Below are 13,036 nucleotides of genomic sequence, written 5' to 3'. Positions count from 1 at the left end.
GGTCAACAGGATTGTTGTTTCTTTTAGTACTCATTAATCAGGCTAGTGCTACATATAAAGAGAAATAAAATAAACGATTATAAACAAATCCTGTAAATGATCTGCCTCAGTCAATCATTCATTGAGTATTGAGATACAATGATTACAAAGTTTCTCCTCTAAAGTCTGCTGCCTTCTTTTCACTTAAAAATCTGACCTAGACAGATTATACAGGCAAAAAAGCAATGAGGAAACCCAGCAGTGACACTGACATAGTGAACTAAACTAACTAATTAACTAACATCTAAACTAAACAATATGAATCTTACAAACTGGGATGTGAAGGGAGACTGAGAAAGAATCTTTCTGTGCAGAAAATCATAAGAAAAACTACTCAAAAGAATAACTATTTTAAGCAAGGTACTTGGCTTTAAAAATCGCAATCCCTGACTAATGAGTTCTAGTGGTCAGTGGATTTATACTCCTTTTCCCTCTGATATCAGCAAAATGATAAATGATGACTAATTCGTTCCCTGATGCATTTAAGGCTTCTGCTTCAGTCATGACAGGCACATAATAAGCTGCAGATTGTGGCCAGTTCTGAATAGGGAGCAAAATCTCAGATGCTATTTGAGAGAGCAAGCAATCTCCCTTCATGGTCACCCATTGAGCTATCAGCAAACTGCCTGTAACTAAGAGTTACTTTATACATAACTTGTCTTTAAAGACAATTTATTTTCCATTACTCTGATGCTCATATGGAAAACTTCCAGTAAAATCACCTATCATGCTAACAGTATTTGAAACTAACATATTTTAATGCTATTTAAAGGTAGATTCTAGTCTCCTTTCTTTTCTTTTTATTGTTTATATTTTCATTATTGTTGCTAGCCAGTCAGAGTTGTATGCCACAAAATAACTGGCCTTATGGGGCGGGGCTTGATGTTGAGATGACACAACATACAATCTTGGGGCTCCAGGATTGCTGTCGATATCTCTGTTGCTGGATGGTCCTTTTTGGATCTAAACCATTCTAAAGGAACGGTGATAGAGAAGAGCATGTCCTGATGATCTCAGGGACATCGCAAAGTCCCTGATCGATTCAGGAGAAAGCTTTTTTTGCCGGCTACAAGAGAAGCTGCCAAAATGGCTTCAGAAGGTTAGGCAGTCCCCTGAAATGGAAGCAGAACAGGAGAGACAGTGTGTCGAAATGGTGAGAAAAATCCTTATTATTAGAGAAGAGAAAACCCAAAAGACTTAAAGTTAAAATAAAATTGAAGACAGAAGGAAATAAGCGGCGAATGAACACTGGTTTAAAACTATCATGTTATCTTTTTCACTTTAATTTTGTTTGTTTTCTAAGGATGGACTTTTTACAAATGCCTCTTACTTTTAAACTGGACTGGTCTTTTTTCCCCTTCTTCCTCTATACTTTTTCCATTTTTTGCATTTGTGGATTAAAAGTTTCTTTCCTCGCAAGGCTCGGCTGGAGTCTTTAAACATTTTTTTTTCTTCTCTTCCGGAGTTCGGAGCTGAGAAAGAGAGGCAAAAACAGAGGGAAAGAATGTAACACTGCCATCTAGAGGCTAGAGGCTTGGCAATATCTGATAATGCAAAGCTATTGGCTTTGTTTGCTGAAAGGCTCAGTGGAAAATGTCTTGTTTATAGAGGTGCTCTTTTGGAATAAAGAGAAAGCTTTGACTTGAAAGATTATACTGAATTAGTGTGAAACTTAGCAAAAAGCCTTGGATGTTTCAGTTGCAATGTTTATAACCTAGAAAAATGGCCCAATATGAAGAAGAAAAGGGACTAACATTGCAAAGAATTATGCTAGAAATTCAAAAAGTACGGAGGAAGAGTTGAGAATACTTATAAAACAACGATGAAATTTGAGGACAGAGTTCAAAAAACCACAGAGACATATGAAAGTGATAAGAAAATTGATAACACTGACAGCAAATCGAGAGTGGGGGGAAATGATAAGTGCGAAATACAGAAAGGAAAGATCAATGAACTGTAACTCTATCTCAGATGTCAAAATATAGATGAAGAAAGGGGAGAAAATTTGGCAGAAACAATGAGAGTAATTTTGGCAGAAGCACCAGCGATAACAAAAGTCAAGCTGATGAAAGGAACAGATAGAGGGTTTCGAATCTTTATAAGATATGCAATGAATAACAAGTTGTTAAGGGAAGTCCACATAAGACTTATCAAGAAAACACTTAGAATACAGATTCTACAAATGGCAAGAGATATTGGGCTGCATTATTTCTGGAAGGATACAGGATGATGAAATGAAATGTCACAATAAAATTTAGTTAAATGTAGTTAAATTTTGAGTACTATGTATCAGACAAAGTAATAAGAGCTATAGTCAAATAAATGATTAATAATGATAATAAAGTATTTTTATATACTAGATTGATAATATGAAACTTTATAGAAACTGTAAGTGAGGATGATGGAGATGATGTTGAAAAACCTTTTTATAAAAGATAAATAATTCTATATAGAATAGAATATAAAGATGTAATATCATTGGATGATTTCAGGATGTAATGAAATGCCATAATATAAATTTACTTTAAATTTAATATGTTTCATATAAAAAGGTTATAATAATAGCTATGCTTAATGAATGTTTAACAATTATAACAATTTGTATACATGTATAATAGATTGATGATACTAATAATGGAGAAAAACATGGAATTGAAAATTATTAGAGAATGTTATCAATGCTAAAATAATAGAATGACAGAATAGGATATAAAAAATTGTTTATTATTGGATATATTGAAGATGATATAATGAATCATTATAATATAAATGGATACAAATTTAGAATACCTTGTTTAAAATGGAGAAACAATAGTGATAATCAAACAAATGAAGTATAATTATAATGTATACAAAGATATTTGATTGGCAATATGTGATTTTTGATAAAGCTCAAGTGATGACTATGGAAAAGACGCAGAAAGACCTTGTAACCAATCGACACACTGTATGCAGTTGAAGAGGTTTTTATGTTATATGCTTTGTGTGTTTGTGTTTGTTTAAAAATAAAAATTTTATTAAAAAAATAATAAGTGGCCTTACAAATCTTACACATAAATAAATAAATACCCATTCCATAAAAAGTATAAATTTGGCTAGCCACCTTCACTTACCTGGTTAAAAGCAAGACTAAACTATACAATATTTGGAAGGGGAACATTTTTTCTAGCAAACACGTCTAAAATCGTTTAAAATTTTATAGATTAAAATCAATTTGTTCTTATGATCACAGGGGCCAAATTTCAGTGACATATCCTCCTTTTCCTTGAAACTTGATCACACATGGAGACCAGAAATAAAATTACAATAATGATATTGGTTTTAGAATAAGCAAGTGTACTGTTAATAAGCAGGGTGCAAGACTATCCTGAAAATAAAGGTACAATGCCTCTGAATTTGTCCTTTTAAATAAAACTTTAGTCTTAATACTCCAATATTCATTTTTATTTTCAATCACATAATTTAGATGAACGTAGCCTACTTGATATGTATAATGTATAAATGTACTACATATATAAAATGTATAAATGTACCGAGACAGTGCCAAGGAACTGTGTTCTTCTTGCTCATCCCTGATTTATATTCATGCATTATATTATAACATTTTTTTTTCACACTGCAGACAAGTATAAAAAATATACAGGCAAAGTAATGCAATTTCATAGTCTTAAGCTTTGAAAGACTTCACATCTTTTTTCACAATTTGCAGAAATATAATAATTAACAAAGAAACTTTGTTTAATTTTGTGTAATAGTTTTGGAAAACCTGATTTTGCAATAAACATTTGATAACCAAATTGTTTCTTAAAAAAAACAGGTGCTTCTGACAGCAGTGTAGTATTTAAAACGAAACAACTTTCTTATTTATATATGTTTTTCTTATGATTTTAAGTCAGAAATATATATAGCCATCATGTTTTTGACCAAGGATTGTCCAAATTATTAATCCACAGCATCCATGTATTCTCTATTTTTATATTCTTAATTGTGTCCAAATATTAAGATTGTTGTTTATTTTTAGCAAATCAATATGATGCGCTTCAGCCATGAATGTATGCTTTTTAAAAGAATATTTCCAGATTAGCAATTTTGTTAGCAATTAAAGCAAAATCTATTCAGGGCAACAAAAGTCTCACTTCTACCTAATTTTAAAATATATACTTATTACTGAGAACAATATAATTATAGTTTTGAAAATTAATTCCATAATGCATTGATATGCAATGTAGCATATGATTCATTTCCCCTCCCCCCCTCCTTGCAGTATGATTTTGTAGAACTTTTGGATGGGAGCCGATTGATTGCAAAGGAGCAGCGTAACCTTCTTGAGACAGAGAGAGCAGGCAGACAGACAAGATCTGTTAGCCTTCATGAAGCGGGGTTCATTCAGTATTTGGATGCTGGGATCTGGCACCTGGCTTTTTACAACGATGGAAAAAATGCAGAGCAAGTGTCTTTTAATACAATTGTTATAGGTAAGTAGAGTATTCACAATATTCTTTAAGAATATTTTGAATATCTCTAAACTTCAAACTTTCTAGTATAATCTTTCTAACTATACATAATTATTAAACAAGAAATGCAATTCCATGTTAATTAAAGAAACAAGATATGAAATGTAATAAAAATGTGACCTATAAAGCTTGTAAATTTTTATTTTATTTATATCCTAGATTTTTATTTAAATATTTTTATTTATTCTCTTGAAGGCACATATACATTAGGTATATGATTTCTAAGAGTATGTTAATTTACTAACATTTATAGGTTATATAAAGAAGGATTTTTGCTGCTTTATTTCAGTGCACTGATTGCTGCCTGTTAGAATTTTCTTCTTTTGGTAATTTCAGAGTCTGTGGTTGAATGCCCTCGAAATTGCCATGGAAACGGAGAATGTGTTTCAGGATCATGCCATTGTTTTGCTGGCTTTCTTGGCCCCGATTGTTCAAGAGGTATATAAACTGAATTCTTTCTTAAATAAGTTCAAATAAGAAGCAGAAAAAACAAGTAGTTACTAAGAAGCAAGAAAAAAGATTTTGAAATACAACTTGTCAAGATGTACCTCTGCCTCTAAAGCTTGATTGAAAAGAATTATGTTAAGTTTTCTGTCATGTTTTATTTCACAGCAGCCTGCCCAGTATTGTGTAGTGGCAATGGGCAGTACTCCAAAGGACGTTGCTTATGCTATAGTGGTTGGAAGGGTACTGAGTGTGATGTGCCTACCACCCAGTGCATTGACCCTCAATGTGGAGGTCGTGGGATTTGTATTATGGGCTCTTGTGCCTGCAACTCTGGATACAAAGGAGAAAACTGTGAAGAAGGTAAATAAGCAAATATTGACTTAGGATTGAACTATTATGCTATACACTATATTCTACTACAGCATATTATTGATCTAAACACAAGATAACATTAAGTAGATACCATGATGTTTTAATTTCAACAGAAACAAGTATTTCTGCGTGTTTCATTCATACATATAATCTTTCAAGCAGGTTAAATACAGAACTTAGAATATATATTCTAGAATAGTAAACTTTAATTCCTTTATTGATCTATAAGTGCAAGTTAATCTGTTTTAAGAGCACTGAAAGTTGAAAAAATTAAATTCTAAAAACTAAATACAGATTTTTGAAAATATATACTTTTAATCTTTATTAATTGAAAACTGAAATGACTGATTTAAGAGTATTAACACTACAGTTGTATAAACATTATGTTGTATCAACTGAACAAGTACAAAACTCTTTCTACTGGAGGAAAAAAAAGTGTGGTCATTTTTGCTGGATTTATTTAGACAGAGAAAGCACAACTTTCCACTCTCAATCAAATTGATTTTATTGATTAGCACACACAAAGTAATACAATTAAGTCTCTGGAATTAAATTTTCAGACCATTGACCCTACAAGTGTAACGTTTTATTGAGTCAAATTGCTAAATTAAATCTCATCATCTAAAGCACATTAAAGGGAATTAAGAAAGATAGAGCTGTGCAACTCATTTATTTCCTAAATAGGCTGTGGGTCAACCTGTAAGCTGCCTGCTTTTTTGGATAGGAGAAGTACATTTCTAGGTTGGATTAATTTCGCTTGTCTTTTTGCATTTCTTTCTTTCTTACTTCTTCTTTTTTGTCTACACATAGCCAAATTCTTCCTAACATCAGCAAAGAAGTATTGTGATAAGTGGAAAAAAAAAGCAACAACTTTGTCTTTATTAATTTACAAAGCAGATAAAATAAATATCTAACGGAACATTTGTTATAAACAGTATAAATTGAATAACTGCATAGTTCTATTAATATTCAAAGATGCTTAAAGAATAATAAATGAATAAGAGGGTATTAAAAATAGTATGCCATAACTGGGGTCTAAAAGTAAAAACTGGTGTCCAAAACTGAAATTTAATCTTGTTTGAAAACTGAAGAAAAATATAAATGAAAGGTGTAACAGTTATTTGGGAATTTTAAAAAGTAATTAAGGTTTTATGGTTGTATGATAGATTGTGAGTCAATGCAGATTCCTGTTCAGAATCTTCTGAACTTTTTCATAGACTCATACCATGTAACTAGGTGCAGCTCCCACCTTTTAGTTTATTTCCAAAGTGACGCAGCATTAGCACTGAACTGACAGTATTTTATATTTTTATGTATTATATTGTATTTAACTTGTCTATAACACTTATTCATATATTTCCTTTGGCTGGAGAATTACTCATGTTGTCTAGTTTTCAGCATAATAGCTTTAAAGTGCCCTTTTCTTTAAATTTAAAATCAATATTGCAGAAACAAGGTTCTCTCCTTTGATGGGATCAAGCTCTTCAAGGCAAATTCAGCAAAAAAAAGAACCACTTAAATTTCCAGAAATATATTTATTGCTAATATGGAATTATAACAGAACTTGAAAGCCTATCAAAATAGTTCTCCAGCTCAACCTATACCTAGCATAATTAAGACAGAGTAAATTAGTCCTTTCTCACATTTTCCCCTCTCAGGAATCCTTTTAGTAACTGTTAGACTCCTTTTTCCTTGTTCCCAGAGTCTATTAGATATTTTATGAGAGGTGAACATTGTCTTCTCTGATGCACCATCAAAGGACTCAGAAAATTGCCCAGCATGGGCTCAGAGCATCCTAAAATATTTCTGTTACCTAATCCCAAGTAGTGAAAAAGGAACTGAGTATGTTACACACTGTGATTCACTCTAATATCTGCTTCAGAGCCTTGCCATATGCGTTGCTTCAGATTTGGGCAGTTGCAGAATGTAAATCTACCACTCAGTACTATGTAATCTTAAGGTTGATTTAGAGTTGCCCATAAATACTTACAGACATCACCACATGCCTGTGCTGCAAAAGCAGAGGGTAGGCAGATGTTGCAAGATGTTCGAGTGGGCAGGAGACCTTCCTCCTGGACCCTGCCAGCCAGAATAATCAGTCTGACAGGACCTGGAGCATGCCTCCTCTGCTGGCACAAGTAGTATGGGCCAATGGCAGCAGGGTGAGATGGTTCCTCAAGTAACCTGGGCCCCTGATATGAAGGACTTTAAAGGTGATCACCAACACCTTGAACCACACCTGGAAGCAGTGCACCTGGTAACCAATGCAACTCACAGAGCAGTGGTGTTACGGGGGGCATTTTTGAGGCCACCGAAATTACCCATGCTGCTGCACTCTGTACCTGCTGTAGCTTCTGAATGCTCTTCAAGATGTAGAGCATATTACAATAGTCCAGTCATTTAGCAACTATCCAAAGATATGACAGTGCAGTCCCTCAGACACATGATCATCATTACAGACACTAAGCAGGTACACAATAGGAAATAAATATCTAAAGCAGTATATTTAGTTACAAACCAGTAAGCACAGTCATGGCCAATTTGCTTTGGCACTGATTTTAGGTCCCAGTTGTAGTCACTAAACAAGGACTACATGTAGTGACCAATTTTTAATTCCAAAATAAATACGTTTTTTACTAATCTGACTTTGTATCGCTCTATGCAGGGAGGGTTTTTCAAGCCTTTCTTTTTTTACATCCATTTTCTTTCTTAAATTTATTCCTCCTGAGCCTTTCATCACCAAAGAATTATTCAACTGGAAGATGCTTTCTCTCTCTAGATGAGTTTTAGCACAGAAGACAAATAGAATCCACTACTATGTAAATTGTACTTCACTCTTTAGGCATAGATTTTGGAGATATCAGGAAATTAAAACATAATGGGGACATGAAAGAAAATTAGGGAGGACAAGTTTAATATGATACTAAGTTACCAACCTTTCTGTTTTAGTTATTTAAATATTTTATTTATTGACCATCTTGCCTATGTAACTCTCTGTCCTGTTACGTATTCCACGACAGAGACATATCTGTCTTTTTCTAGGCCTCCTAATTATTAGAACATATAGCTTTACATTATGTTATCCTGATGTTATCTCTGAGGATGAGCTTGGGATCCCTTTTTTCATTTTTCAGTACCTAGTGAGATTCATGATTCCTTTTTTTAATCTTTTCATGTGTAATATGAGGAATATAGCTGGCAAAAAATAGTAAAACTTACCAGATGCCAAACTTTTTTTTTCCAGCTGATTGTTTAGATCCAGTCTGTTCAAATCATGGTGTATGTATCCATGGAGAATGTCACTGTAATCCAGGTTGGGGTGGTAACAACTGTGAAATACTGAAGACACTGTGTCCGGACCAGTGCTCTGGCCATGGCACGTATCTACAAGAAAGTGGCACTTGTAATTGTGATCCTAATTGGACTGGCCCTGATTGCTCTAATGGTAAGAATTTTGGAGAAATTATTTTGTGCTAATAATATTAAAAACTTCCAAGATTCTGTAGTGCTGATTTGATTAATTTGTAAATTCCATTAAAGCCTACCATCAATGTAAATATTGGCAAGACTAACAAGAAAATTTTTATTTTCCCTAAACGGTTTCTTGTATCAACAACTATAGTTAACCTATTTACAGTTCACATTAGTTGTTGTTCGTTTTAACTTGTAATTTACAATCTGAAAATTGCTCGGAGTACAGCTGCCAAAATAGTATTATATCAATGGCCAAACGTTTAAAATATTTAGCTGTTACAGTACTTCTTATATATGCTATAGCATCAATTGAATTGATGTTATAACTGTACATTTAAATGTTTTCATATTAAACTATTATAACATAAGCTACTCTTCTCTCAATGCCACGAACAATATGTACAGGAACTGCATATGAAGAAAATTTGGTAGGTTCTGTTTCATATGTTAAAATTGGCAGAAATGCAAACAAAAGCCTACAGAACCTAATTCTATATATTTCAAAGACAACTTGAGCTATGTTCAGGCTTTCAGAAAATATATGGGAAGAGGGGAAATATGAATATATGTTTTGAGTCAATTCTTAGTTTCGGGAAGTTCTGCAAGAAAATAGTAAACACAGAAGGAGCCATATGATCTTGATCCAACTTTCCATGTATATGTTCATCAGTTCCACTCCACATGATCAGCTCATCTTCATTCAGATCTATTCTATCCTTTCCCTTTTTTCTTAGTGTCACAGATACATATCTAGTTTCCTTTCATTGATAGTGACTTGTTAGTTTATGCTCTTTAAAGTTTTACACTCATGACATTCCAAGTCAATTTTTTCCATATCCCATAGTCATTATCAGATGGTTTAGTAAGTATTGATCTTGTCATTTGTCATGACTTAGATTTATCAAAGATTTTGCATTTTTTTTAGAAAGATAAAAGGTAGTTTAGGTTATCCATCTTAGTCATATCCATTTCTCATGTTGCATTCCCAATTGACAATAATGACAGTACTTACTTGTTACAATGTATTTTTGCCTCAAATTTAATCAAAGCTTTCATCCCAGACATTCTTAATCTAAAAATTAACTTGTAAACTAGCATACATTTGCTCATATTTCATCAACTAGGAAATTTCAAATAACATAATTCTTAATGTTTTTGAAAAGTTATTTGCAATATTCAATTAATTTAAAAGTAGTTTATTTTTGAAATTAATTGAATGTTGCAAATAATTTTTCAAAAACATTAAGAATTATGTTATTTGAAATTATTTCCATCTAATCAAATGAAGATGTTTCAGTTTAGAAAAATTGTTAACATCCCAAAGGAGAAAAGTAGAAGCTGTTTGTTCCCTTTTCCTTGGTGGTTGTCCATTAATTAGCTCTCCAATTCCAGTTTTTCTAAATTAACCCTAATTAATAAGCTCATTACAAAGACTGGCACACCTTGCTTTAAAGCAGATCTGCTAAAAGCTGATAAACACCTTCTCTTTAATGAAAAATTGATTAGACTGAGGAGAAAAGGCAAGTCTTTGGAAAATGAGGGTATTCTGAAGTTAATCTATCCAAACATCTTATAACAAAAAAAAATCCAATTCATAACATAAAACATGATAGGAGGAAAGCTTTGCAGGTCAATATTCATTCTGACAGGTATACTGTCAACATACTTAATTGTACATTTGATGTTCTACAGTGCTTTGAAATACATAAAGTAGTCAAGGTGAATGAATCTTTTTCAGTCTTTTATGTTTTTTACACCTCAATATCAATCACAAATAATTTCTTTTTAGGATTGATGTTCTGGTTTATAAACAGGAAATTGTTCCAGGAGACTTTAACTGTGTCCTTCGGTTATGTTAGGTTGTATTTTTCATGAAAACAAAAGAAAAAGAAAAAAACAAGTATTTTTTTTATGTTTTACAGAGTAATATAATTATGTACCCTTTATTGTTGAAGCAGTTAGTTGCATTTTCCTGTTTCATAGTGAAATTTAAGTTAATCATCCCTGCATAGCCTTCTCTTCTGTCACTTAAGACATAAAACTGTTAGTGCTCAAAAGCAAATTTCCAAATAACAAACATTTATCATACTCAGTATAAAGGTAATTAACATTGTACAGCTAAGACTTCATTGTTCAAAATGGTTGTATTGATCAGTAATTGTAATAAGGCCTAAAATAAATGGAACTTTAGCATACAAAAATGGCAAGAAAAACCACAACTTATAATTATAATCAAGAGAAAGGTTGCCGTATGGATATACCCTTCGTGCCAATTTCAAATATTCATCACACACACACCCTGAAAAAAAAACTTCTTGCCACAATGATACAGTACAGGATGTTATATTTTTTTAATCATAAAGAAGATACATCTCTGAAACATTATTTTGCTATTTGTATATTGCCTATACAAAGCCTTCTTACTTAACATTTTCGAGATTATAAATAACATACATTTATATTAAAAAATGCAACCACTGCTCTTTTTAAAAATAACATGAGGGTCAGAAACCCACCTCATCTTAAGAAAAACGTCTGTGTGGAATTTACCACTGGTAGTATTACTTAACTCTCAAAAGTACCTGAGTTAACTGAATTTAAGCAAAAGATATGTATGATTTTAAAATCTGATGAATTCACATTGTATAGTATTTAAAGTCAAATATTAACATTGTAGTGTTTTAACTTTTAAGTGTTTTAAAAACATATCTTTGCATTACAATTCCTGTTTTTCAGAACATGTAACACTATTTACTGAAAATAATCTAAAAAGACTCATAAATTTACACAAGTGTATAATTTCAGAGTACTCCTAAGCAATATGCAATAAAAATGGTCACTTATTGAAAGAATTCTAAGCTAAGTGAAGAAATCAGGAGAGAGATGTTACTAGATCTGCTGAATAAATAATCAAGTGTTAGGAAAGAGATAACACTTGAATCACTTGAAATAAATTGCTTGATTTAATTTTCAAAAAGTTCACATAGCCGGATTTTGGAGCTTAACTAATTACTGTGCTCTTTTTTTTCCTTTTTCCTTCTTCCTTCTCTTTTCATTTGCTACATTCTTTATTCCTATCTCAGAAATCTGCTCTGTAGACTGCGGTGCTCATGGTGTCTGCATGGGTGGAACGTGTCGATGTGAAGAAGGTTGGGCTGGAGCATCTTGCAATCAAAGAGCATGCCATCCTCGGTGTGCTGAACATGGAACCTGTAAAGATGGGAAATGTGAATGCAGCCAAGGCTGGAATGGCGAGCACTGCACAATTGGTATGTTAGCAGAGAATTCTCAGTACTGAACTTAAAAAGTATGAGTCTCTCTGACATTGAATATTGTTTATTGAAGCTTATTTCTTCAACATAATATTTTCCCTTACATCTTTGTAAATAAAAATGTTTTTTTTTTTAAGAAAAAAGAAAGCAAGTATATAATTAAATAGCCTTTGGAAATAGCTTGTCCCAGATAGGAAGGGCAAGAATTTCATTTTACATTTACTACATTTTCTGTTTAGATTCAAAAGATAATATTAGAGAACAATTGCTTTTCCTGCTTGGATTCTTAAATCTCTAGCTAAACGAGTTTATGTTCATTTTCTTTTTCTAATTTTAGGCAATAATCGAATACCTAATGTTAATGTTAGAAAAGGGAAAGAAAAAATACTATATATAAGGAAATATCAAACTTGGCTGCAAAATAGCCTAGCAGTCTGACATTGTTTTTGTTACGTTTTTTCAGCTAGCATAATGAATTATGTAGGATTTCCACATAGATTTCTATTTCAGTATTGAAAAATTGAAAATGTGCTGCCTTTCACCACTTTCATTTATAGCTTTTTTTAGAGTAGATATCATGTATTTTGCATCCTGATATAAAAGAAAGTTGCCTTTGATTAATAACACAAAATAAAAAGTACTCTTCCCTAGAATTCATTTAATATTACTTTCTAAAAGCTAGTCTTTGCCTAAATAAAACTTTCATCTCTGACCTCAGTCATTAACCAGCATATAAAACATCAGTGAAAAAAATACTACAGCGATTCTTCACGTTTTCTCCATATGTCTTTCTCTTATAAATCTATGTGACATAGATTATAAATTATCAGTTACCAATCAAACTTTTTTTCTGTTGTCCTCACTGACCTTAGTAGCACGCTGCTGGTTTATAGTTGTTTAATGGATTACCTGCTCTTG

The 13,036-nt window shown here is 32.3% G+C and overlaps 1 protein-coding gene across 4 annotated transcripts in view; it reads left to right on the top strand.

Moving 5' to 3' along the window:
- Positions 1 to 13,036, top strand: part of TENM3 (teneurin transmembrane protein 3) — a 360,542-nt gene that overhangs the window by 265,252 nt on the left and 82,254 nt on the right. For all 4 annotated transcript variants that reach the window (XM_032223762.1, XM_032223765.1, XM_032223764.1 and 1 more), the window contains exons 7-11: positions 4,304 to 4,514; positions 4,890 to 4,991; positions 5,166 to 5,360; positions 8,617 to 8,817; positions 11,930 to 12,115. In XM_032223762.1, the coding sequence (XP_032079653.1) occupies positions 4,304 to 4,514; positions 4,890 to 4,991; positions 5,166 to 5,360; positions 8,617 to 8,817; positions 11,930 to 12,115 (895 nt within the window). The remainder of the gene's footprint in view (positions 1 to 4,303; positions 4,515 to 4,889; positions 4,992 to 5,165; positions 5,361 to 8,616; positions 8,818 to 11,929; positions 12,116 to 13,036) is intronic.

The sequence above is a fragment of the Thamnophis elegans genome, chromosome 9 (genome assembly GCF_009769535.1).
Source record: "Thamnophis elegans isolate rThaEle1 chromosome 9, rThaEle1.pri, whole genome shotgun sequence".
In the NCBI taxonomy this organism is placed as follows: domain Eukaryota; kingdom Metazoa; phylum Chordata; class Lepidosauria; order Squamata; family Colubridae; genus Thamnophis; species Thamnophis elegans.
Note: the sequence above shows the minus strand (reverse complement) of the source record. Positions and strands in the feature narration are given on the sequence as shown.